Raw genomic sequence first — 25703 nt, forward strand, 5'->3', positions numbered from 1 at the left:
TGTATTTCATTATCATTATAGTTCTGGTGTGTGAACGACCCTTGGTTCACTGCTTCAGTGTACTGGATATAGACAGATATGGACTGCAGCAGTGAGGAGCATGCAGCTGTGTTGTACCGTGCGTCCAGCTTATCGCAGCAGCAGCTACAGATCCTTAGTCCCAGCAGGTGGACGAGAGGCAGGTAGTCTGATGTTCTCATACCCCTACCCCGCTCATGCCCTCCTGCTCATACCCCTGCCCATACTCATGCCCTCCTCCTGCCCATACCTCTGCCCTCCTCCTGCCCATACCCCTGCCCTCCTCCTGCCCATACCCCTGCCCTGCCCTCCTGCTCATACTCCAGAGTTGTGTACCCTGTGGCCAGGATACTGTGGGGAATAAAAAGAATAGTCAATATATTTTGTTTAGATCTTTCTAGTCTAGAACTTCATTGGGTTCCTGTGGGTTTGTCCTTTGTGCTGGGAACCCATTAAGGTGGTTCCAAGAACTTTTTTAAAGGGTCCTATTAGTTAAAGCATTCTCCTTAATGGGCCTAGATAATATCTTTTGAATGCAGCTGAAATACAAGCTAATGATATTCATGGGAAAGAATCCTACTTCATCCTTCTAACGGCGCAGATACAGGAATACTGCGCCACTGGCTTCGTCTCAAACTAAAATATGGAGAACTTCTAAACGTCTGTGTACCCATAAAGCAACGGAGGAACAGCTTTGCCATCCAACTATATTGAGAACGAGAAGATCAGTGGGATGGAACGGCTGGAAAATCTTGGTGCATTTCTGGTCAGAGGATGAGTCACCGGCGTCCACTAAGGACTGAACAGATAATGCCAATCACTTGGTGACCCGACACTGACGAGGAAATAAAATTCATAAAAAAATTCATCAACATTGTCTCCAGTACAGTACAATCATACCTCCTAGTTCTGAAGGTCTCTTCTGACCAAAATAAGGACAAAATAAACAAATACCAACACACAACAAGCAACAACAACACATTCAAGATCTGGAATACAAAATATATATATATATATATAACATGCCACATGTATGCCACTGGAAACCATATGGCAGACTTTATTTCAATCTCTTTTTTTGGACAAAAAATATCAGGAGACACTTTGCATTTTTTCGAACCCGAAGCCCATTAAGGTCAGCAAGCAAAAAGCGCCGACCTGGAAAAGCGACGCGGCGAAGCAAGCTGGACAAGACCATGCAGAACACACTCCAAATCTCTCAACAGTCAACACCCCCCCCCCATATGAAACCAAGTGCCCCCTTCCCCTTCCAGTGGTCTACAAGGTTCACATCATAAACCCGTGCAGTGCAACAGTCTCTAAGAAGCGGAGGCAAGTGCTCACAGAACCGCTCAGCTGACGCCTAGAACCCTAGAACCAGACGGAACCCTTGCGGATCTCGATCTGAGAGGCCGTGTGAATAAGGGGAGGTGGGAGGGGAGTGGGAAAATGACGAGACGGAGATATCGGATCTCCAGAAAACAGGCCAATTCAAAGGAATTTGAAACCAGTCGGACAGAGTCAGGGGTGAGGTGACCGGAGCCGGGGGAGGAACGGGCACAGGGAATGGAGGACTACATTTACAGATGGACAAGCAAAAAGACGATATCCAACCTTAGCGTGACTGAGGGGAACATGGCCGAGGGGACCAATGAGAAGATGAACAGACATTCTTTAAGATACAGCATTACTTTGGAACGCTGTGTGCTTGAGCAAGCACATTCATAATCATAACAACAATAACAATAATAAGGTAAACCTAGGAATAATAACAGTGTGCTTGCTTGTGTGGTCTGGGGTTGGGTTGGATCATCGCTCCATCTCGGCATGCACAGTCAGGCACAGAACAGGAAATCACAGCCAATCACGTCTTTCCACCACATCACAACACATTCGGCATCAATAACCCCCCCCCCCCCCAGTACCCAGTCCTTGGCTATTTTCTGAAGCCCCCCCTCCCAACTAGGCTACTGATGACCGGGAACAGGGGTGTCTTGGAGAAAGGGGGGTGGTACCCCTTGCTTCAGCTGGTAATGTTTTTTGTGAAGGACACGTCCTCAGTCATGTTTTTCATACGATGTGTTTCAGTGTACATGAACATGTGTGTGTCTGTGTGTGTATGTGATTGCAGTAAGTCCACGTGTCTCTCTCTATTTCTCTCTCTCTCTCTTTCTCTCTCTCTTTCTCTACAGAGAGGTGGAGGGAAGCTTCTTGACGCGTCGCTGTGCCAGGAAGGACGACTCGATGGGCTTCAGCTCAGGTGGGGGCTGAGAGCTCTTCAGCGCTGAGTAGGTTGCTGCCATCGCCCCCTGCAGGAACAGCAAGGAAGTACAATCAGCATCATTGGAACAATTTGTTTCTTGTTACGACCCCCTGTGCCCTCCTCAGGCCGTCCCATGTCAGTGCACGGGCGGGGTTGCACCTGGGGAGGTGTAACCAGGTGCTGCTATATTAGGGGCTGTCCTCTCTTTCCCATTAGGCCTTTTCTTCTTTCATGCAGACACCTATTTTGACTTTCTCTTGCACTGGCACTTTTCACTCTCCCTTATTCTAGATTTCTCTACTTCTCTCTTTTCTGTGTCTACTCATTTAGTCTCTCACATAATCTACTGGCACCTACATTGCATCCACACACACACGTCACTTCTCCCATTCATTTTCCCCTAGATATCTTGTATTTGGTAACGTTGCTTTGCGTTAATTCAATAAATTATTATTTGCGTTGAAGCTTGTTGTCCGTGTCCCTCTTTCTGTTTCGGTCTGGTAACGAGTTGGCCGTAACATTCTACAGACAGAATAATATTCTTTTCTGGGCTGCGTGTGTGTCTAAGTATATATTTTTGGGCTTTTTTGCCTTTATTTGGACAGGAAAGTGGAAATTGACAGGAAGCAACTGGGAGAGAGAGATGAGGTGGGATCGGGAAATGACCGCAGGTCAGATTCGAACCTGGGTCCCCGTGGGCACTCAGACCCGTATATGGTCCGGGCACTGTAGCCTGCTGCGCCACAGCACCCCCCCTGCGTGTGTCTTCATTATGGAAATAAAATGAGTGTAGAATGTTGTTCACGTTATGGTGTTCACCCTTTACAGACTGGCATAACAATGGGACACACTGCATCTTCTGTTCTGGTGTAGCAATAGCCAATACTAGCCTGGGTGTTCCCATGCTGCCTTGCGCGCGATTTGATTCACGCTGCTAAGGCAGCCTGGAGACCATGGAGCAAATTTTCGCCTGAGATAGGGGACCAATCACAGAACAAGGGGGAAAGCAAGACGATGATGAGCTATGCACAGACGCATTTGATAGACATCCGTGGCACCCAATAAACGGATCTGGGCATTTTTTTCAAATACGAGAAAATTAACGTTTGGTTCCCAGACCACGTCTCATTGAGAAGTGGTGGCGCTAGCCAGGCTAAGCCAATACACTACAATATGGACATCTAGATCACCATGTTGCAGGTCCAGGATCAGTGCACAGTTTATTCACACTACACACAGGTAGTATAGTATCTTGCTATAGCATATGGTTCCTGCAGTGTAGGCTATTGCATATGCAAATGCAACAAGTATTACTATTAGTACTGTTAGTCAGTATGGTCTGAGTCAGATGTTGGCATGTGTAGGCATATTTGTAGCATTACCTATATGATAATATCCTTGTGTGTGTGTGTGTGTGTGTGTGTGTGTGTGTGTGTGTGTGTGTGTGTGTGTACTGCATTTTTAGTACAGTATGATAGCACATGGGGGCACCTTGACTAGTTTGGCATCCTGGTGCTGCAGCTGGCTGTTGGGCAGTTTGTCGCGCTGCACGATCCAGGGGTGCTTCAGCACCTGCATGGCCGTGAGCCTCTGGTGGGGGTCCACGTGCAGCATCTTGGACACCAGGTCCTACAGCAGGACATGGGCATGTTAATACAGTATGCTAACACATGCTAATATAATATGCTAACACATACTAGCACCAGGTCCTACAGCAGGAGACAGCAAAGGAGAACATGGGCATGCTAATACAGTATGCTAATACAATAGGCCAACACAGTATGCTAACACATGCTAATATAATATGCTAACACATACTAACACCAGGTCCTACAGCAGGGAACAGCGCAGAAGAACATGGGCATGCTAATTCAGTATGCCAATATAGTAGACTAACACATGGTGCATCTTGGACACCAGGTCCTACAGCAGGGGACAGCACAGAAGAACATGGGCATGCTAATTCAGTATGCTAATATAGTATGCTAACACATTAAGCATCTTGGACACCATAGATAGATAGCACACCACATTGATGCAGCAATTTGTGCAAAAGCAGCCAAAACAAGTAGTGAGTATATAAATGAACTATTTCAGATTAGTCAGATTAGTTCATTTCTTTTCAAAAGGTCGACATTTCTGTATTATAACCTCCTTATTCTAATATTTTGAGATACTCATTTTTGGTTTTCATGAGCTGTAAGCCGTAATCAAGATTACAACCCAAATGGCTTGACATATTTCACTTTCTCTTTCTCTAGAATAAGCTCAGTGTAGCAGCGCTGGTTTTCAGCTCCTTGAGCGGTGGCATATGACACACTTTACACACGGCCTAGTTTTGGGTCCTGAAGAGAGACACGATGTGTGTCACAGCAGCCCCCTGCAGGGGGCTCATTGTGTGTGTGTGTGTGTGTGTGTGTGTGTGTGTGTGTGTGTGTGTACGTCCATGCATAGATTTTTCATACATGGTCAATGTTGTTTTATAAGAATATATGAGGGAAAGTGCATGATTAGGTGTATCTGTGTGTGTGTGTGTGTGTGTGTGTGTATGTGTATGTGTGTACGTCCATGCCTAGATTTTTCATACATGGTCAATGTTGTTTTATAAGGATATATGAGGGAAAGTGCATGATTAGGTGTATGTGTGTGTGTGTGTGTGTGTGTGTGTGTACATAATGTATGTATTTGTATCTGACCTTGGCGGCCTCAGACACGTGGTCCCAGTTGCCTCCTGTGAGAGTGAAGGAGCCGTTGCCGATCCTGTTGAGGATATCCTCTGGAGAATCCTCTGGACCATTAGCAAATGGAGTGAAGCTGAGAGAGAGAGAGAGAGAGAGAACAATAGGGAAATAAAGGAGGAGGTTAGTAGGGGATAAGGAGAGAGAGGAAGAGAAGAGATAGAGGGAGAGAGAGAGAGATGGAGAGAGAGAGAGGGAGAGAGAGAGATAGAGAGAGAAAGATGGAGAGAGATGGAGAGAGAGGGAGAGAGAGAGATGGAGAGAGAGAGAGAAAGATGGAGAGAGAGGGAGAGAGAGAGAGAGAGAGAGAGGGAGAGAGAGAAAAAATATAACATTACATTTGAATATTTGTCTATCTGGATATGTGTGCTGTGGTAAGTATAAAGGGTAAATATGTGTGCTGTGGTAAGTATAAAGGGTAAATATGTGTGCTGTGGTAAGTATAAAGGGTAAATATGTGTGCTGTGGTAAGTATAAAGGGTAAATATGTGTGTGGATGCGAGGCCAGCATGTTCCAGAGTGTGTGTGAGTCTGTGTAGCATTTCCCTGTGTACAAATGCATGCTCAATGTTCTGTTTGTAATACGGTGTGTGTGTGTGTGTGTGTTAATCCAATCCTCACCCAGCGATCATGGTGTACAGCAGGACTCCCAGACTCCAGACGTCACATCCCTCATCGTAGCCCTGCCGCTTTAAAACCTGCACACACACACACACACACACACACACACACACTTAATCACAAGTGCAAATTACAGAGTAAACTCAACACTGAATGGGACCCAATTAGTGAGCTCATGTGTGAACTGTAATCAGGTTCCTGCAATATCTCTCTCTCTCTCTCACACACACACTGCCACAGATATGTGTGCCCTGACACAGGCACATAAACTGTCACACACACACACACACACACACACTGACCTCTGGTGCGACAAAGTTGGCGGTATAGCAGGGCGTCATGAGCAGGCCGTTGTCGGCCCGTAGCTGCTTGGCGAAGCCGAAGTCACAGATGCGCAGAGACTCGGGGTTCCCCGACTCGTCCACATACAGGATGTTGCTGGGCTTCAGGTCCCTGTGCACCACCTGAGCAGAGATGGAGGGAGAGAGAAGAGGGAGAGAGAGAAGAGAGAGAGAAGAGAGAGAAGAGAGAGAGAGAGAGAGAGAGAGAGTGGAGAGAGAGAGAGAGAGAGAGAGAGAGAGAGAGAGAGAGAGAGAGAGTGGAGAGAGAGAGAGAGAGAGAGAGAGAGAGAGGGAGTGTGGAGAGAGAGAGAGGGAGAGAGAGAGAGATGACAGATACACAGGTAGGGAGATAGTAGGTGAGGTAAAGAGGGAGAGAGAGAGAGAGAGAACAATAGGGAAATAAAGGAGGAGGTTAGTAGGGGATAAGGAGAGAGAGGAATAGAAGAGAGAGAGAGAGAGAGAGAGAGAGAGAGAGAGAGAGAGAGAAAGAAAGAGACAGAAGGAGTGAAACAGATGAAGAGGAAATGGAGCAGAAAGGCAGCTCATCCTCTTCAGCTGTAGTGTTAGTGTTAGTGGTTAGTGGGTGAGGTTTGATTGTTTGATGAGGTGATGAGGTGTTGATGTGTATTGATTTGTGAAGGTGTTAAATGGTGAGGAGCCATGCTACAGCAGCATTAGCATCCATCAGATTAGCATCATAATATTAGCATCCATCAGAGCTCCATTCAGCTCCATTCACATGCACAGGCTCTGAGGTGCTGCTGCCTCTGTACTGCCTGGAGCATTAACAGAACTAACGGCAAACACCTGCGCTCATCCCCACCTCATCTCATCACCTTAGAGTGCAGCTAGATTCGTTTTTGTGATGATGTATAGAATGTAACTGTACTCTACAGTGTGTGTGTGTGTGTGTTAGAAAGAGTGAGAGTGTCAGTGGTAGTGTGTTCTCACTCATTCGGTGTGTGTGTGTGTGTGTGTGTGTGTGTGTGTGTGTGTGTGTGTGTGTGTGTGTGTATTCGTTCTTACCCCCTGTCAGTGTAGGTACTCTACGGTCTTGGTGATGGTGTGTGCGTGTCAAGTCAAGTTTATTTAAATAGCGCATTTCATACTCATATTCAATATAAACAAAAGCAAACAGTAACAGCAAATCACCGAGTCATAGAAGGGCAATAGTCAAAGAATAGTTGAAAAAGTATTCATAATAAAAAAGAAAACATAAAACACACAAGGTAAAATCATTTAAAAATAAAGAATAATTAAAAAGACAAAATAAAAGACACAAGGTAGACTAATTTAAAGACAGATTCAGAATGTGTAACTCAGTGCAGTTAGCAGAAGGCCTTCGGTCTAGATTTAAAACTGGCTACAGTTGGTGCCTTTTTGATGTCATCCGAAAATTGGTTCCAGAGCTGAACCTCATAGCAGCTAAAAGCTGCTTCACCATGTTTAGTTATAAGCAGCAGGTTTTACTAACAGGTTTTTCTCCTGAGATTTGAGAGGTTGAGAAAGTGTGTACTGCTGAAGCATGTCTGATAGGTATTTAAGTCCTGCTTCATTAACCGGTTTATAAACAAGCAGTAGTGCTTTAAAGTCAATTCTGGGACTTACTGGAAGCCAGTGCAGGGACTTAAGAATTGGAGTAATGTGGTCAATTCTTTTAGTTTTCTTGAGAACCCTAGCTGCTGCGTTTTGTCACCTGAAGCTGCAGTGGCGACCCGAAGTCTTTCCTTCTTTTTACCAATTTTGAGACATCCAGTTGTTGATTTGGTCAATACACTGACAAAGAGATTCAAGTAGTCATTTGTCAAGTCAAGTCACGTCAATTTATTTATATAGCACATTGTACGCAACAGGGTTGACCCAAAGTGCTTTACAAATGATTACAATGTTATTTACAAATTTACAAATGATCACTTATGAAAATAGCAAAATACCAAAATATTTGGTGACGGAGCAAAGTAAACTTGGGTGTCATCTGCATAGCTTTGATATGGAATCAAATTATTTTTGATGATTTGTCCAAGTGGAAGCATATAGAGGTTGAATAATAGTGGCCCCAAGATCGAACCCTGGGGAACACCACAGGTCAAGGATGTTGGTGTTGAGATACAGTTGCCGATGGCAACAAAGAGATTGTAGATATGATTTGAGCCAGTTGATAACTATGCCTGTAAATCCAACCCAGTGTTCTAGTCTGTGTAGTAAAATATTGTGATCAACAGTGTCAAATGCTGCACTAAGGTCCAGTAGCACTAGGACTGATGTTTTACCTGAATCTGTGTTGAGGCGTATGTCATTGGAAACTTTAATGAGAGCTGTTTCAGTGCTGTGATTTGCCAGAAAACCAGACTTAAAGTAATTGATGTTAAGAAGGTGGTTAGTTGATTAAAGACTACTTTTTCTATTATTTTGCCAAAAGTTAGATTGGATATGGGCCTGTAATTGTTTAGCATGGAGGCATCCAGGTTATTCTTCTTGAGAAGTGGCTTTACAACAGCTGTTTTCAATTACTTAGGAAAAGTGCCAGACAGCAATGATACATTTACAATGTGGAAAACATCTGCTGCGAAAAACAGTTTTGAAGAAATTGGTAAGCAGAGTTTCTAAGCAGAGTGTCTAATTGTGTGTGTGTGTGTGTGTGTGTGTGTTCTTACCCCTTGTGAGTGTAGGTACTCTACGGTCTTGGTGATGGTGTATAGGACTGAACTGGCCTCTCTCTCGGAGAAGAACTTCTGCTTGAGGATGCGGTCCAGGAGCTCGCCGCCTCTCATCAGCTCAGTCACTAGATATACCTCTTTACCAGTGTCATACACCTGTCACACACACACACACACACTTAATCCATGTAGACTCATAAATGCTTAGTATTAGTACTGTTATAGTAATCCAAATATCAGTCAAATAGATCTACATGGAACAGCAAGCTACAGCTGTTAAACTACAATCCTTCCATGCTCCTCTTCCAGTTAGTACTGAACCCCAGTCAGTACTGAACCGTACTGAACCCCAGTCAGTACTGAACCCCAGTTAGTACTGAACCCCAGTTAGTATTGAGCCCCAGATAGTACTGAACCCCAGTCAGTAGTGAACCCCATTCATCTGTTTGGGATGAAGCTCTGAACCTGCAGCCTGGTGGGGCTTCATTAATGTGGGAGAGGAAGCTTATATTGTTGTTTACTGTTGTTGTGTACTCACATCCTTGAGTGTGATGACGTTGGGATGCTGGCCGTACCGCAGTAGAATCTCAATCTCCTCTGAGGGGTCAGTCATGGACTTGTCAATCACCTGCAATCACCACAACCATGAGATGAACCATGAGATGCTAAACAAAGGAGCTGTTTGGATAGAGGGAGAAAGAGAGAGAAAGAGAAAGAGATGGAGGGAGAGAAAGAGAGAAGAATGGTGTGATGTTTGAGAGGAACAGGAGACACAGAGAAAGGGATGGACAGACAGATAAAAGAACAGATACACAGAAAGGAGGGATGGATGGAGAGAGAGAGAGAGAGAGAGAGAGAGAGAGAGAGAGAGAGAGAGAGAGAGAGGTCTGACCTTGACGGCATACTCCGTGTTGGTGGTCTTGTGGACGCAGCGTTTGCACACGGAGAAGGCGCCCATGCCGATGTCCTCCTTCAGCACGTAACCGTCGCTGAACAGGATGCTCTTCCCATGCAGCTGCTGCTGGGACACATGAGGAGAGATGGATTACATGTTTCACACACACACACACACAGACACTCTCTCTTAATAGTGAATTTCATTACTTCTATGCTTAATTATGTCGTTCATGCACAGTGACACACACACAAATGATTCCATCAATAAAAACAAATAAAAAACAAGGCTTGCTTGCGACTCACTCACTCACTCACTCACTCACTCACTCACACACACACACACACACACACACACACACACACACACACACACACACACACACACACACACACACACACACACACACACACACACACACACACACACACACACACACACACACACACACACACACACACACACACACACACACACACACACACACACACACACACACACACACACACACACACACACACACACACACACACACACACACACACACACACACACACACACACACACACACACACACACACACACACACACACACACACACAGCTAATGTGAATTAGGCCAGGATGTTCAGAACCCAAACGTATAAGTATAAAAATGGCTCCTAAAAAAATTTAATGGCTCCTAAGTGGCGGTACATGATGAACGAGAAGCTTTATCCCAGAACACCCTCTGCATGAATATGAAAAAGCCCCGACACACACACACCCATACGTATGTACGCGCACACACACACACACACACACACACACACACACACACACACACACACACACACACACACACACACACACACACACACACACACACACACACACACACACACACACACACACACACACACACACACACACACACACACACACACACACACACACACACACACACACACACACACACACACACACACACACACACACACACACACACACACACACACACACACACACACACACACACACACACACACACACACACACACACACACACACACACCACCCTCTGCATAAATATGAAAAAGCCCCGACACTCGCCCACACGTACGCCAGATCCACACTGAGATCTCCTCTGAGACCCGGCCCTAATGGCATTATGCAACACACCACCACCGCTGTACAGGCGTGTTGGGAGAAACCCTGCCATCTAGTGGTGAGAAATGGACACCACATCCTCCGCTGGAGCAGCGTTCCAGAGGCCCAGGAAAGTACTAATGGCTGCACTGGGGATGAGTGACATCTGCTGACCTTCACAACAGTGTACAGGACTAGACCTGAGGACTCCAGCTGTGAAGTCCATCTTGAACGTTATCTAATAGTGTAGCTTTGTGGGGACTCCTGTGAAGTCCATCTTGAACATTATCTAATAGTGTAGCTTTGTGGGGACTCCAGCTGTGAAGTCCATCTTGAACGTTATCTAATAGTGTAGCTTTGCGGGCGCTCCTTCACTGCTCTTGATCCAAACCTGGGAGGAGTTTCTGCAGCAGGCCCACAGCTTCCTGCTTCCCCTATCAGGACACTGGGTGGGATCCTGACAAAGTGATTGACAGCTGTCTGGACCACTCACCTGGACCACAGGGTGCAGAGGCTGGGGGGGAGGCTCCTCTGGCTCCTCCTCCAAGAGTGTTGTGGCGACGAAGCTGAACCCCCGGAAGAGCTGGTGGGCGCCGGCACTCGGAGGAACGCCGGGAGAGTCTGGCAAAACCAAACAATTAGTCATTAGTCACTCGGGAGAGTCTGGCAAAACCAAACAATTAGTCATTAGTCACTCGGGAGAGTCTGGCAAAACCAAACAATTAGTCATTAGTCACTCGGGAGAGTCTGGCAAAACCAAACAATTAGTCATTAGTCACTCGGAGGAACGCCGGGAGAGTCTGGCAAAACCAAACAATTAGTCATTAGTCACTCAGGAGAGTCTGGTAAAACCAAACAATTAGTCATTAGTCACTCGGGAGAGTCTGGCAAAACCAAACAATTAGTCATTAGTCACTCGGAGGAACGCCGGGAGAGTCTGGCAAAACCAAACAATTAGTCATTAGTCACTCGGGAGAGTCTGGCAAAACCAAACAATTAGTCATTAGTCACTCGGGAGAGTCTGGCAAAACCAAACAATTAGTCATTAGTCACTCGGAGGAACGCCGGGAGAGTCTGGCAAAACCAAACAATTAGTCATTAGTCACTCGGGAGAGTCTGGCAAAACCAAACAATTAGTCATTAGTCACTCGGGAGAGTCTGGCAAAACCAAACAATTAGTCATTAGTCACTCGGAGGAACGCCGGGAGAGTCTGGCAAAACCAAACAATTAGTCATTAGTCACTCGGGAGAGTCTGGCAAAACCAAACAATTAGTCATTAGTCACTCGGAGGAACGCTGGGAGAGTCTGGCAAAACCAAACAATTAGTCATTAGTCACTTGGGAGAGTCTGGCAAAACCAAACAATTAGTCATTAGTCACTCGGGAGAGTCTGGCAAAACCAAACAATTAGTCATTAGTCACTCGGAGGAACGCTGGGAGAGTCTGGCAAAACCAAACAATTAGTCATTAGTCACTCGGGAGAGTCTGGCAAAACCAAACAATTAGTCATTAGTCACTCGGGAGAGTCTGGCAAAACCAAACAATTAGTCATTAGTCACTCGGGAGAGTCTGGTAAAACCAAACAATTAGTCATTAGTCACTCGGGAGAGTCTGGCAAAACCAAACAATTAGTCATTAGATCACTCGGGAGAGTCTGGCAAAACCAAACAATTAGTCATTAGTCACTCGGGAGAGTCTGGCAAAACCAAACAATTAGTCATTAGTCACTCAGGAGAGTCTGGCAAAACCAAACAATTAGTCATTAGTCACTCGGAGGAACGCCGGGAGAGTCTGGCAAAACCAAACAATTAGTCATTAGTCACTTGGGAGAGTCTGGCAAAACCAAACAATTAGTCATTAGTCACTCGGGAGAGTCTGGCAAAACCAAACAATTAGTCATTAGTCACTCGGAGGAACGCCGGGAGAGTCTGGCAAAACCAAACAATTAGTCATTAGTCACTCGGGAGAGTCTGGCAAAACCAAACAATTAGTCATTAGTCACTCGGGAGAGTCTGGCAAAACCAAACAATTAGTCATTAGTCACTCGGGAGAGTCTGGTAAAACCAAACAATTAGTCATTAGTCACTCGGGAGAGTCTGGCAAAACCAAACAATTAGTCATTAGTCACTCGGGAGAGTCTGGCAAAACCAAACAATTAGTCATTAGTCACTCGGAGGAACGCCGGGAGAGTCTGGCAAAACCAAACAATTAGTCATTAGTCACTCGGGAGAGTCTGGCAAAACCAAACAATTAGTCATTAGTCACTCGGGAGAGTCTGGCAAAACCAAACAATTAGTCATTAGTCACTCGGGAGAGTCTGGTAAAACCAAACAATTAGTCATTAGTCACTCGGGAGAGTCTGGCAAAACCAAACAATTAGTCATTAGATCACTCGGGAGAGTCTGGCAAAACCAAACAATTAGTCATTAGTCACTCGGGAGAGTCTGGCAAAACCAAACAATTGGTCATTAGTCACTCGGGAGAGTCTGGCAAAACCAAACAATTAGTCATTAGTCACTCGGAGGAACGCCGGGAGAGTCTGGCAAAACCAAACAATTAGTCATTAGTCACTCGGGAGAGTCTGGCAAAACCAAACAATTGGTCATTAGTCACTCGGGAGAGTCTGGCAAAACCAAACAATTGGTCATTAGTCACTCGGGAGAGTCTGGCAAAACCAAACAATTGGTCATTAGTCTAAGACTAGTCGGGTGAACGCCGAGTGACAATTAGTCACTTGGTCCAATGTACATATACACGTTACAACAGCCTATTCAACATTCCATTATACAATCCACACATTATACAATACTCCATGGCAGTTCCATATTCATATTCTCACATATACTCTCACATATATACATTTGAATTCATTCCTTCTCTCACTCTCCACCTCCAGCTGGTGTGTGCTGAGTGTTGGATAAGAACATAATGGCTGCTGTGCATTACCCAGCTGGGTGCTACACATGGGTGGTGCTTAGTGAGGTTCTCATTACCCAGCTGGGTGCTACACATGGGTGGTGCTTAGTGAGGTTCTCATTACCCAGCTGGGTGCTATACATGGGTGGTGCTTAGTGAGGTTCTCATTACCCAGCTGGGTGCTATACATGGGTGGTGCTTAGTGAGGTTCTCATTACCCAGCTGGGTGCTACACGTTGGTGGTGCTTAGTGAGGCTCCCCCTTCACTGTATAGTGCTTTGGGTGCCTTGGGAAAGTGCTATATGCAGGTTGTTGTTGTTGTTATTGTAGTTATGAAACTTCTACTAAATCATACATCACAGTCATATCAAGTCACTTTGGAAATTGGAAATTTATTTATTTAAAACAGGGACAATGCACAAATAAACATTAATCTTGTGATACAAGAGAATATGTGTTTGTCCAGGTTATAGCAACAATTTCTAATTTCCACCTGTAGTCCCTATATCTACAACACATTTAGTAGAACAATTTTACCACAACAATGTAATTAGAAGACTCGTAGGTTTTGTATGTGCATATCATGTTTTGAAACTGTAGAAATTATTTGTAACTGTAGAAATTATTTGTAACTGTAAACATGATTTGTAATTGTAATTGTTAATGTTACAAATATGTAGCACATTCACAAATCTATTCTACGGGTATGGATCAGTTTTACAGCTGCAAATCATCCTACAGTTCAGCTCATCTTTGTGAGACTGTTCTGGCACTTTCTGGTTGAACAGCCAATGGTGGTGTTCAGGTTTGGTTAGCCAATCAGAAATCTAGGTTCAATATCATACATACACAGTAAAGCTAATAACCAGATTACACCAATTCTACATGGAAATTTGTATGCATGTATTTTGGCAAGTAAAGTTTAAACTGTTACAACAAAATTCCCTGATAGGTCATGACTTTGCCTCAAATATGATCGAATTCCCTGACTTATCCATGTCTGGAATAGAGCTGCACAGTCCCGCCCACAGCCAAAACGCGGTTAGGTGCCGGATGTAAGATTCCCATTCATTTCTCCCATTGACGTTTGGAAAAATCCGTATCTGAAGAGTTTTACAGCATGTCTTAGGCTAACCAGCTACGGCATAACTCATAAGCATACAGCATATCATTTCGAGTGAAAAAACGAAGAGAAATTCCAAAAAAAGTCAAAGGTACAAGACTGTGTACATATTTTCATTTCCGAGCGAAGGAACTACTCATCCCATAAACCACCGGGCCTCACTGAAAAATATATAAGCAGCACGAACCAGCGCGAAATCATTCATTTCCAACCGGCGACAGCAGCGAACCCTTTCCTCCAAACAGTGATTTTTATATAGTGAATGTGCAGTTAACAGCAGTTATTTCAGGAGTAATCGTGTAAATAATAGTGTTTTGATGTTGAATTTTATATTTATCATCGTGTATTTTATATCGTGTGTGTGAAAGCGGTTAACGTTAACGGCAGTGCTTCGTAACGTTACCTGACTCATCCTATGCTGTCATCACTGCTCAGTCGGGCTGATGCATGGTCTGCTCTTGGACCACCATATTCAGTTTATTAATTTGCCGTGAATTATTACACAAAATGTTCATTAAATGCACAAAGTATTCCTAGGTTAATGATTAATATGAATCATACAGTATGAAGGCTACAGTAGCCTAGCTAATGTTAACTAGCACTGCTAGCAGCATTAACATTACAACCTCCCTGCTTAGCTAACTCACCACAACTTTGTAGGTCTTGTCCCTCATGCTGCTGACCCTTACAAAACCCACAGACTGACTCGGACACACAACAGTCAATAATGTAACCCGATTTAAAGTGGCTTTCACCCCTTTGGACACTCACTAAAACATAATATTCATACCTGTGTTGCAGCATGTAGGCTAATGTTGGCACTATGTAATTACATACAATGTCGGAAATGCTAAAGGTTAGCCTGTCGGCTAGTGCTAGCCTACCTGAAAAGTTTGAGTGTTTAAACTAACATTTACAGTGGTCTATTTGATAGTGTATTGGCCCTGACTAAGTTCGTGTGATGTATAAACCCCAATCCTTGTTGATACAAGTACCAATATTCGTCAAGAAAGTTTTTAATCACATCGCCATTCGCCATAGGCAGTAAAAAACTCCATCTTTGTCAATATTTTTCCGCTGAGAAAGTTTCAAACTATGACCATAACGGCCTTTCCACCAATCAGAGGCATCACTGTGGGATTGTGGGATTGTTCAGGATTGTGGGTAATGAAGTACTTATCCAAGAGATCGCGAATAAAAGGCATTTATCTCAAAACAAGGTTAGTGCCCCACAAACTCTTGGTGTCTATAGGAGCATATACAATCGCTTAGTACAACCGTAGCTGGTTTTAAGTCTACCACGTGCAGTTAAGTTTTTATGGCTTACACCGCAATTGTCAATGGAGAAATTGCATTGACTTTTTACATCCGGCATCGGCTGTGGGCGGGACTGTGCAGCTCTATAGACTTTATTAAAATTCCATGATATTCCAGAAATTCCATGAGCCATGGGAACCCTGTACATACGACATATGGACTTCACTCCAAACCGGGATGGGGATGGGATATTAGCGGGATGGGATATTATCGGGATGCGATATTAGCGGGATGTTGCTTTGGCTTCATGCTCTCTTACCAAAGCAGCTTAAAACCCACAGAGCTCTTTCTCATCTCCAGTACAACCCTGAGTGTGTGGGAGCGGCCGTGGCATTGGGGCTGTTTGGAGATTTGGCCAAATTCCCATAGCAATGAGACAGCACACACACACACACACCCATAAAGTTGAGGCCGTTTTACCGCTCCTCTGTTCCTTTGTGACTGTTGGTTGTGTCGTGGTGTATTGATTGTGTATGTGCATTTGTGTGTGTGTGTGTGTGTGTGTGTGTGTGTGTGCATGCACAGCCATGAAGCCAGCTTGAATTTAATCCCGCCCACAAAATTTGAGGTCGGTAAATTCGGTCTGGACTTGCTCCATTGACAAGCCTATAGAAACTTGAGAATTGTGTGGACCAATCCAATTGTCCAGGCGGGCTTTATACAATGATTGACATGAGCAATGTTGCCTATTCATTCACGTGACCTGAGCGTGCTTCGGTTGATTTTTAGGTCTATCTAATTATAATATGTATCTGTGTGTGTGTGTGTGTGTGTGTGTGTAAGTGTGTGTAAGTGTGTGTAAGTGTGTGTAAGTGTGTGTCTAGTTAGGTCTATCTAATTCTAATATGCATCTCTCTCTCTCTGTGTGTGTGTGTGTGTGTGTGTCTAGTTAGGTCTATCTAATTCTAATATGCATCTCTCTCTCTCTCTCTGTGTGTGTGTGTGTGTGTGTGTGTGTGTGTGTGTGTGTGTGTGTGTGTGTCTAGTTAGGTCTATGAAATTGTGTGCAGAGGCTGAAACACGCCCCATAACTTCCCTGGTTACGTCAGGTTTTGCATAACTGTGTGTGTGTGTGTGTGTGTGTGTGTGCATCATCCTCTCACCTTTGGGTGTCCGAGAGGTGAACTCGGAGTCGAAGTAGAAGGTGTCGTCGGGTCTGGCCACGGCCGGCCGGAACGGCGGCTTGATCTCTCGCCTGAACAGTTTCTGTGGGGAAAGGTCACGCAAGGTCAACACACCACAGATAACGGATACCAGGGTCAGCAGAAACCAAACAAATGACGCGTGGAATGGATGTGAATGATCGTGTGTGTGTGTGTGTGTGTGTGTGTGTGTGTGTGAGAGAGACTCACATTCCAATCGATGGTGGAAAAGAAATTGTGCCGCTTGAGCTCCTCTGCACCATCAGGCCCAGATGCTGTAGAGGGAGAGAAACACACACACACACACACACACACACACACACACACACACACACACACACAAATACAGAGCGCCGTGAGAGAAAAAAGGAGCCATTAATAAGGAGCAAAGGAGCCATTAATAAGGAGCCATTAGAGCCATTAATAAGGAGCCATTAGAGCCATTAATAAGGAGCCATTAATAAGGAGCCATTAGAGCCATTAATAAGGAGCCATTAATAAGGAGCCATTAGAGCCATTAATAAGGAGCCATTAATAAGGAGCCATTAGAGCCATTAATAAGGAGCCATTAATAAGGAGCAAAGGAGCCATTAATAAGGAGCCATTAGAGCCATTAATAAGGAGCCATTAATAAGGAGCCATTAGAGCCATTAATAAGGAGCCATTAATAAGGAGCAAAGGAGCCATTAATAAGGAGCCATTAGAGCCATTAATAAGGAGCCATTAATAAGGATATAAGGAGCCATTATCCATGTGTACAACTACGTGACCAGTACATTTCTTCCACCTGGCAAGAGATGTGAGCTGGATATCTTTATGTCTTCAATGTGTATTGCAGGGGGATGAATAGAGGCGAGTGTGTGTGTGTGTGTGTGTGTGTGTGTGCGTGTGTGTGTGCGTGCGTGTATGTGCCTTGCTCACCCAGTCTGTTTGCTGGGTTCCTCTTGAACAGAGCTCTCAGGAGTGTGTGTGTGTGTGTGTGTGTGTGTGTGTGTGTGCTGGTCTCTCTAAGACAAGAGCAAAGGCTCTAACAAAATTCTGCTCAATTTCTGTGACAATTGGCAGTCGCCACATCTGGAGAAGGCGCTGTTTTTTGTACCCATGAAGTGAGACCAGAGGCATAGGCTACTGGGTTTACAATGCTGGTATCTAAGATTGTTTGTGTTCAATGAAATCTATTGTAAAATGTGAACACAAATAAAGGTATTAAAGTGTGTGTGTGTGTGTGAGTGTGTGCGTGTGTGCGTGTGTGTGTGTGAGTGTGTGCGTGTATGTGTGTGTGTGTGTATGTGTATGTGTGAGTGTGCGTGCGTGCGTGTGTGTGTGTGTGTGTGTGTCTTGCTCACCCAGTCTGTTTGCTGGGTTCCTCTTGAACAGAGCTCTCAGGAGACTCTGGGCCTCAGCACTCAGAAACTGTGGCATCCCCAACCTCGCTCTACAGAGAGACAGAGAGAGAGATGGGGGGGTAGAGAAAGAGAGATAGAGAGAGAGGGGGGGGATAGAGAAAGAGAGAGAGAGATAGAGAGAGAGGGGGGGTAGAGAAAGAGAGAGAGAGAGAGAGAAAGAGAGGGAGGGAGAGAGGGAGGGAGAGAGAGAGGGAGAAGGAGAGAGAGAGAGAGAAAGAGAGGGAGGGAAGGAAAGAGGGAGGTAGAAAGGGAGAGATGTGGTAAAATAGAGGGAATAAGAAACAATGTGACAGTGAGGACAAGAGAAGGGGAGAGGGAGAGAGAGGGATATGACAAAAGAAGGGGAGAGGGAGAGAGAGAGGGATATGACAAAGACAGAAACGACAAGCACAAATAAAGAGAGGAGAGAGAGTGTCAGAATCACCATGGAAACAGCATTTCTGTTGCCGGTTTCCTGGAATGACGAAGAGTGTGGTGCTCTGTACTGACAGCTAGATGGCGCTCAAGCACCACTTACTTTAGAATCAGGTTCATGGTCTCCTTGCGATCCTTCCCCTGGAACGGCAGGGACCCGGTCAGCATCTCAAACTGCCAGGGACAGAAAAACACTCAATGAGTGGCCTTCAGATGCAGACTGGCCTCTCAGACTCCCAGTCGCCTCCACACACACACACATACACTTTGCATGCCTGGATGTCTTTACAGACTGCTAATATACACACTGTCCAGACCCAGGCGTCTCAGAGGGAGCGTCTGTTCAAGCACAGACAAGTGGTCCAGATGGTGAACCTGATGCCAGCTGAGGGAGATGGGTGTGCTGTGGCTTCATCAGAAGGCAACTTACTCACTAATTCACCAATATGTCAAGTTCAAATTAATATCCTTAATACATACACCTTTACTTGATAAATATGCCTCCACCATTACCTTAGTAGATAACAAGGGTTGCTTGAGGACATGCATGCAAGAATTATTATTTATTTTTTTCCATCGATGTGTCTCACTCACCATCAGTACCCCGTACGACCACCAGTCGGCGCTGTGGTTGTGCCCTTGCCTGTTCACCACCTCGGGAGCCATGTACTCCACAGTACCACAGAATGAGAAGGCCTTCTTCTGGTGGTCAATGGCCTCCTTACACAGACCAAAATCTGCAGCCAAAAGAAGAGAGAGAGAGAGAGAGAGAGAGAGAGAGAGAGAGAGAGAGAGAGAGAGATGAAGAGAGGTGAAGAGAGGGAGAGAGAGAGGTGAAGAGAGGGAGAGAGAGAGGTGAAAAATTATGGAATAAGATAGAGAGACAGGAGGAAACGAGAGAAACAATGATGCAATCAACGCTCAGATCTTTTGAGATGTCAAGCAAAAGTGGTATAATAGGTTCATTCTTTCTTTAGATGAGTTTGTATTTCATATTTGATATAGTACAGAATATCCGTCATACTATCAAACAGCCTTTCTTGACTGGGTGCTACGCAGATGTGCTATTGCGTTGTCTGCTTTCGGCGGTTATACGAGGTGTGTCAGATGAAAGCCGTGGTGATCAGTAACACAGGCGTGCAGTCTTAACAAAGCCTCTGTGCTCAACAGCGCAAGGTGAGGTCACCTGAAGGCCTTGGCGCTTGTTAGGAGTAGCGCAGGTGAGGTCACCTTTAACGCCGTGGGTAACTAGGCGCTCTGATGACAGAGGCTGCGATAAGATGGGGTGAATAAATAACACGAGTCCGCTGGCTGGCTAGGCAGGCACGGCTATCGGTCCAGGTGGCAGGGCGCTGATAAGGCCGCCAGCAGTGGTCAGTGGCAGGAGTCATTCCTCACTGACTGACATGAACGACTTTACTGCACATGCAAGGACACGCTCACATTGTCACATCGTATATGCAGAGACAGAGCTGTGTGAGTGTGTGTGAGTGTGTGTGTGTGTGTGTGCTGACTTCACATGGTCTGTAAAGATCCAGGCTAGTGTTGCACATGCTCACATCCGGAGAGCTTTCACACTGAGATGCGTATGGTGAGTGTTGTTACCTGTGAGTTTGTGTGTGTGTGTGCGCGTATGGTGAGTGTTGGTACCTGTGAGTTTGGTGTGTGTGTGTGTGTGTGTGTGTGTGTGCGCGTATGGTGAGTGTTGGTACCTGTGAGTTTGGTGTGTGTGTGTGTGTGTGTGTGTGTGTGTGTGTGTGTGTGTGTGTGTGTGTGTGTGCGTATGGTGAGTGTTGGTACCTGTGAGTTTGGGGTGTGTGTGTGGGTGTGTGTGTGTGTGTGTGTGTGTGTGTGTGTGTGTGTGTGTGTATGGTGAGTGTTGGTACCTGTGAGTTTGGTGTGTGTGTGTGAGTTTGGTGTGTGTGTGTGTGTGTGTGTGTGTGTGTGTGTGTGTGTGTGTGTGTGTGTGTGCGTATGGTGCGTGTTGGTACCTGTGCGTTTGGTGTGTGTGTGTGTGTGTGAGTTTGGTGTGTGTGTGTGTGTGTGTGTGTGTGTGTGTGTGTGTGTGTGTGTGTGTGCGTATGGTGAGTGTTGGTACCTGTGAGTTTGGTGTGTGTGTGTGTGTGTGTGTGTGTGTGTGTGTGTGTGTGTGTGTTGGTACCTGTGAGTTTGGTGTGTGTGTGTGTGTGTGTGTGTGTGTGTGTGTGTGTGTGTGTGTGTGTGTGTGTGTGTGTGTGTGTGTGTGTGTGTGTGCGTATGGTGAGTGTTGGTACCTGTGAGTTTGGTGTGTGTGTGTGTGTGTGTGTGTGTGTGTGTGTGTGTGTGTGCGTATGGTGAGTGTTGGTACCTGTGAGTTTGGTGTGTGTGTGTGTGTGTGTGTGTGAGTTTGGTGTGTGTGTGTGTGTGTGTGTGTGTATGGTGAGTGTTGGTACCTGTGAGTTTGATGTGTGTGTGTGTGTGTGTGTGTGTGTGTGTGTGTGTGTGTGTGTGTGTGTGTGTGTGTGTGTGTGTGTATGGTGAGTGTTGGTACCTGTGAGTTTGATGTGTCCCTCTTCGTCCAGCAGAATGCTGAAAGAGATCAGAGCACCACTCAGTGAATACATTACAAAGACAACATCAAAGAAAGGGAGCAGGGGCCAGCTGCAAAATGCACACACACACACACACACACACACGCGCACACACACACGCGCGCACACACGCGCACACACACACACACACACAAACGTGTACACACAGGCATGCACACAATTGAACCAACAACTTTCAGGCTTCTAGCCCAGCTCCTTAACCATAACACTACCATTGGCCAATATAATAATGGCAGATTTCTTACACACACACACACACACACACACACACACACACACACACACACACACACACACACACACACACACACACACACACACACACAAACACACAGACTCAAACACACACACCCACACACACACAAAAACCCAACCCCCACACAGGCTCTGTGATTCTCAGTGTACAGAATGGTCAAGCAGTTCTGCTCAGACGAGCACTTTCTTGTTTCCCAGCAGCCCTTTCCCCAGGGCTCCACTCCGCACCCTAATTAATGGCGGAGGGTTTAATTGTGCATCAAGGCTATTGAAAGCACGCTCACTTTGAAGCACAGCTGCTCTGAGTAGGACTCCCTCTCATTCCCACTAAGAGCTCATGGCACAAGGGAAGACACATGATGACAAAAAAAAGAAAATGAGGAAATACAAAAAAAAAGGCTTTCAACAGGTAACCTTTTTACATTTGCATCTTCCATTGGTCCCAACCACTTATGACATGATATAAAAAATGTGGTAAACACAATTTAATTCATCCTTCATTATGTTGAATTCACAACCCTGCCACAATGGTCCTTGAGCAGAGAGAGAGAGGGAGATGTAGATAGATAGATAAATACTTTATTGATCCCCAAGGGGAAATTCAGGAATGACTATCCAATTGCGTACAGAGCAGTGGCGTAACAAGCCAATGGTGGGCCCAGGTGCGAGAGCGCTAAGTGGGCCCCATGTGTTCTATAATGAATGGCTATGAATGCAGAGGTGGTTTGTAAACATGAAGATAATGTTTTACCTAATTAATGAGCTCCAGCAAACACGTTCTTCAGAGAGACGCTGTTGTGCAACAGACACACAGCACAGCACACAGGTGTGGAGAGGTCAGTGCTGAAGTGACCATCTCTGGCATCTCCACTGATTTCAGCCAAAAGTACATTATGGAGCTAGTTGCGAGCTTCTCACTCCCTGATGCTCATGCTAGTTCTCTACTGCTTACAGTGCTAGGGCCGATGCTAGCACAACCAGGAGTTCTAGGCTCCTTGCTAGTACACCTGAAGACATTATGGATCACCAGCTGATAGAGCTCATATCATCTAGTTGAAGCTCTCCTCTAGTCTAGGACTATTCATGTCTTTGAAACTAGCCTCAACAAACGACTAGCCCTGGAGTGACTGATGCTAGCGCACTCCAGCACAGCCGTGAGGGTTAGCCTCCTAGCTAGCATGCTCTGTTGCTACTGTATGTCCACGGGTTTATGCCTCTAGCACAGCGTGAGGGTTAGCCTCTTAACTACCTAGCACGCTCTGTTGCTATGTCCATGGGTTTATGCCTCTAGCACAGCGTGAGGGTTAGCCTCTTAACTACCTAGCACGCTCTGTTGCTATGTCCATGGGTTTATGCCTCTAGCACAGCCGTGAGAGTTAGCCTCTAGCACAGCGTGAGGGTTAGCCTCTTAACTAGCTAGCACACTCTGTTGCTATGTCCATGGGTTTATGCCTCTAGCACAGCCGTGAGGGTTAGCCTCTTAGCTAACACCAGAGAATGTCTAATAAAGGGAGAACCGCCACTCTCGGGAAACTTCCGTTTTCTGAACTGGTTGCAGGTTCCGGGCTCTGCTAACACGCTCTTTTGCCCCATGCCTGTGGCTCCCACGGATGTGGACCTGAGGGACGAACATGGCCGCAGGTCCCCCCACTTACTTCTCAGGTTTGAGGTCTCTGTAGATGATGCCCAGACTGTGAAGGTGGTCCAACCCCAAGGCCAGCTCTGCCAGGTAGAATTTAACGTCCTCTTCGGTGAACATGACCTGGAAATAAACATACACACTCTAATCATTAGCTTATGACTGAATCGACAAAAACACTGACCTACAACTTACAACCCCAAGGTCTATTTTGGAGACCGAGTTATACTCTGAAGTGTACCATAACATACACCTCCAAGAGATGTTTTTGTTAAGATTATATGAGTATAGTATTTCTATATCATTACGAGAGGTGTTTTTGTAAAGATTATATGAGTATAGTATTTCTATATCATTACGAGAGTTTTTTGTGAAGATCATATGAGTATAGTATTTCTATACCATTACGAGGTGTTTTTGTGAAGATCATATGAGTATAGTATTTCTATACCATTACGAGAGGTGTTTTTGTGAAGATCATATGACTATAGTATTTCTATATCATTACGAGAGGTGTTTTTGTGAAGATCATATGAGTATAGTATTTCTATATCATTACGAGAGGTGTTTTTGTGAAGATCATATGAGTATAGTATTTCTATATCATTACGAGAGGTGTTTTTGTGAAGATCATATTTATTTCTATATCATTACGAGAGGTGTTTTTGTGAAGATCATATGAGTATAGTATTTCTATATCATTACGTAATGCACTCAGAGGGGCAGTGGCCAGTCGCTTTACCTCCTTCGAGAGACGTGTGAATAAGTCTCCTCCTCTGAGGAAGTCCAGAATAAGATAGAGCTTTCCTTCTGTCTGGAAGGCTGCACAATGACACACACACACAGACACACACACACACACACACACACACACACACACACACACAGAGGGAGAGACAGAGAGTTATTAAGTTATCTGAAATGTCAAACCTGCTCTGCATGCCAAGCAGCCCTCAGACACTTACTGAGTCAACTCAGATTCAGTGTAGGTTCGGTGACGAGCGTTTGTACCCTTTGGGGTAAAGTGGTGCCAAGTGTAGGTTCAGTAATGAGCGTTTGTACAGAATGTCCCTTTGGGTCAAGTGGTGCCAAGTGTAGGTTCAGTAATTAGCGTTTGTACAGAATGTCCCTTTGGGTCAAGTGGTGCCAAGTGTAGGTTCAGTAACGAGCGTTTGTACAGAATGTCCCTTTGGGTCAAGTGGTGCCAAGTGTAGGTTCAGTAACGAGCGTTTGTACAGAATGTCCCTTTGGGTCAAGTGGTGCCAAGCGGCTGTGCACTACTCACCATAGTGGAGCTTCACCACAAAAGGATGGTTGACGTCAGCAAGGATGTCCCGCTCCATTTTAGTTCGGACTCGGTCTCTCACTGTGAACCATGACACACACACACACACACACACACACACACACACGCACACACACACACACACACACACACACACACACACACACACACACACTCCTTAGTCAAATGATGAAATACTACATAATATATGTGTATTTAAACTAGTCACATTAGGTTAAGTAATGTTCCCCACAATATTTATAGCATTACAGTATAACAGTGTGAGCTGTAGAGTCTCCAACCTGATGCATACCACACAACACAGTGACGAAGACAAGTGGAGTATCTAGCAGTGGTGGAATGTAACGAAGTACAAATACTTCGTTACTGTACTTAAGTAAATTTTCCACGTATTTGTACTTTACTTAAGTAGAATTTATAGTGCATACTTTTGACTTTTACTTCGTTACATTTTACAGCAATTATCTGTACTTTTACTCCGCTACATTTCTACAACACCATCGTTCCTTTTTACAATACATTTTATGATCAGATTTTTTTTCTCTCTGACAAACACGTTTTTTTACCAGGGGGCGGGGTTGCTACCAAAGATTCTGGAGCTACGTGCCCAGCTTCTAAATCTTTAAAACATAAGCTTCTAGTCTAGACCAGGCAAAGCGTGAGCTTGTAGCCATCTGCATTCGGTAGGCTATATTCACCAGACCCATGGCTACACTGGACATGCAACTGTGTTCTGTGCCTTTCTCTGTCTGTTATCTGCAGCGTTAGGGCCTCCTCTCCAATGAGATTGCTATCCGCGGATCAGCGAAGTTACAGGCTATGACCATGCTTCTGCCACACATCTGATCATTTGCGGCACAAATGAATGGTAGACTATTATAGAACCGCTGGCCGAAAAAAACGTAGCATTTTCCAGATTAGGAAATATTTCTTA

At 45.2% G+C, this 25703-nt stretch overlaps 1 protein-coding gene across 5 annotated transcripts in view; it reads right to left on the reverse strand.

Annotated features, from left to right (window-relative positions):
- Positions 1–1030: 1030 nt before the first annotated feature.
- The window catches only part of rps6ka1 (ribosomal protein S6 kinase a, polypeptide 1), a 100539-nt gene continuing 75866 nt past the window's right edge, over positions 1031–25703 (reverse strand). For 4 of the 5 annotated variants that reach the window (XM_076295544.1, XM_076295543.1, XM_076295545.1 and 1 more), the window contains 18 exons: positions 24749–24829; positions 24206–24285; positions 23480–23586; positions 21509–21546; positions 19573–19715; positions 19082–19152; positions 18505–18593; positions 17369–17433; positions 17120–17222; positions 11154–11281; positions 9531–9656; positions 9177–9266; positions 8636–8794; positions 5943–6104; positions 5641–5717; positions 4978–5095; positions 3773–3910; positions 1031–2327 (listed from right to left, as the gene is read on the reverse strand). In XM_076295544.1, coding sequence (XP_076151659.1) covers positions 2205–2327; positions 3773–3910; positions 4978–5095; positions 5641–5717; positions 5943–6104; positions 8636–8794; positions 9177–9266; positions 9531–9656; positions 11154–11281; positions 17120–17222; positions 17369–17433; positions 18505–18593; positions 19082–19152; positions 19573–19715; positions 21509–21546; positions 23480–23586; positions 24206–24285; positions 24749–24829 — 1898 coding nt within the window. In that variant the 3' untranslated portion in view covers positions 1031–2204. Of the gene's footprint in view, positions 2328–3772; positions 3911–4109; positions 4205–4977; positions 5096–5640; positions 5718–5942; positions 6105–8635; positions 8795–9176; positions 9267–9530; positions 9657–11153; positions 11282–17119; positions 17223–17368; positions 17434–18504; positions 18594–19081; positions 19153–19572; positions 19716–21508; positions 21547–23479; positions 23587–24205; positions 24286–24748; positions 24830–25703 lie in introns of those variants that run through there. The other variant, XM_076295547.1, reaches the window with a different exon arrangement.

This window comes from Alosa pseudoharengus, unplaced genomic scaffold (assembly GCF_046254945.1).
Source record: "Alosa pseudoharengus isolate Yale_2024_CS ecotype anadromous, Long Island Sound unplaced genomic scaffold, YU_APseudo_1.1 YU_APseudo_1.1_scf_2, whole genome shotgun sequence".
Classification (NCBI taxonomy): Eukaryota; Metazoa; Chordata; class Actinopteri; order Clupeiformes; family Clupeidae; genus Alosa; species Alosa pseudoharengus.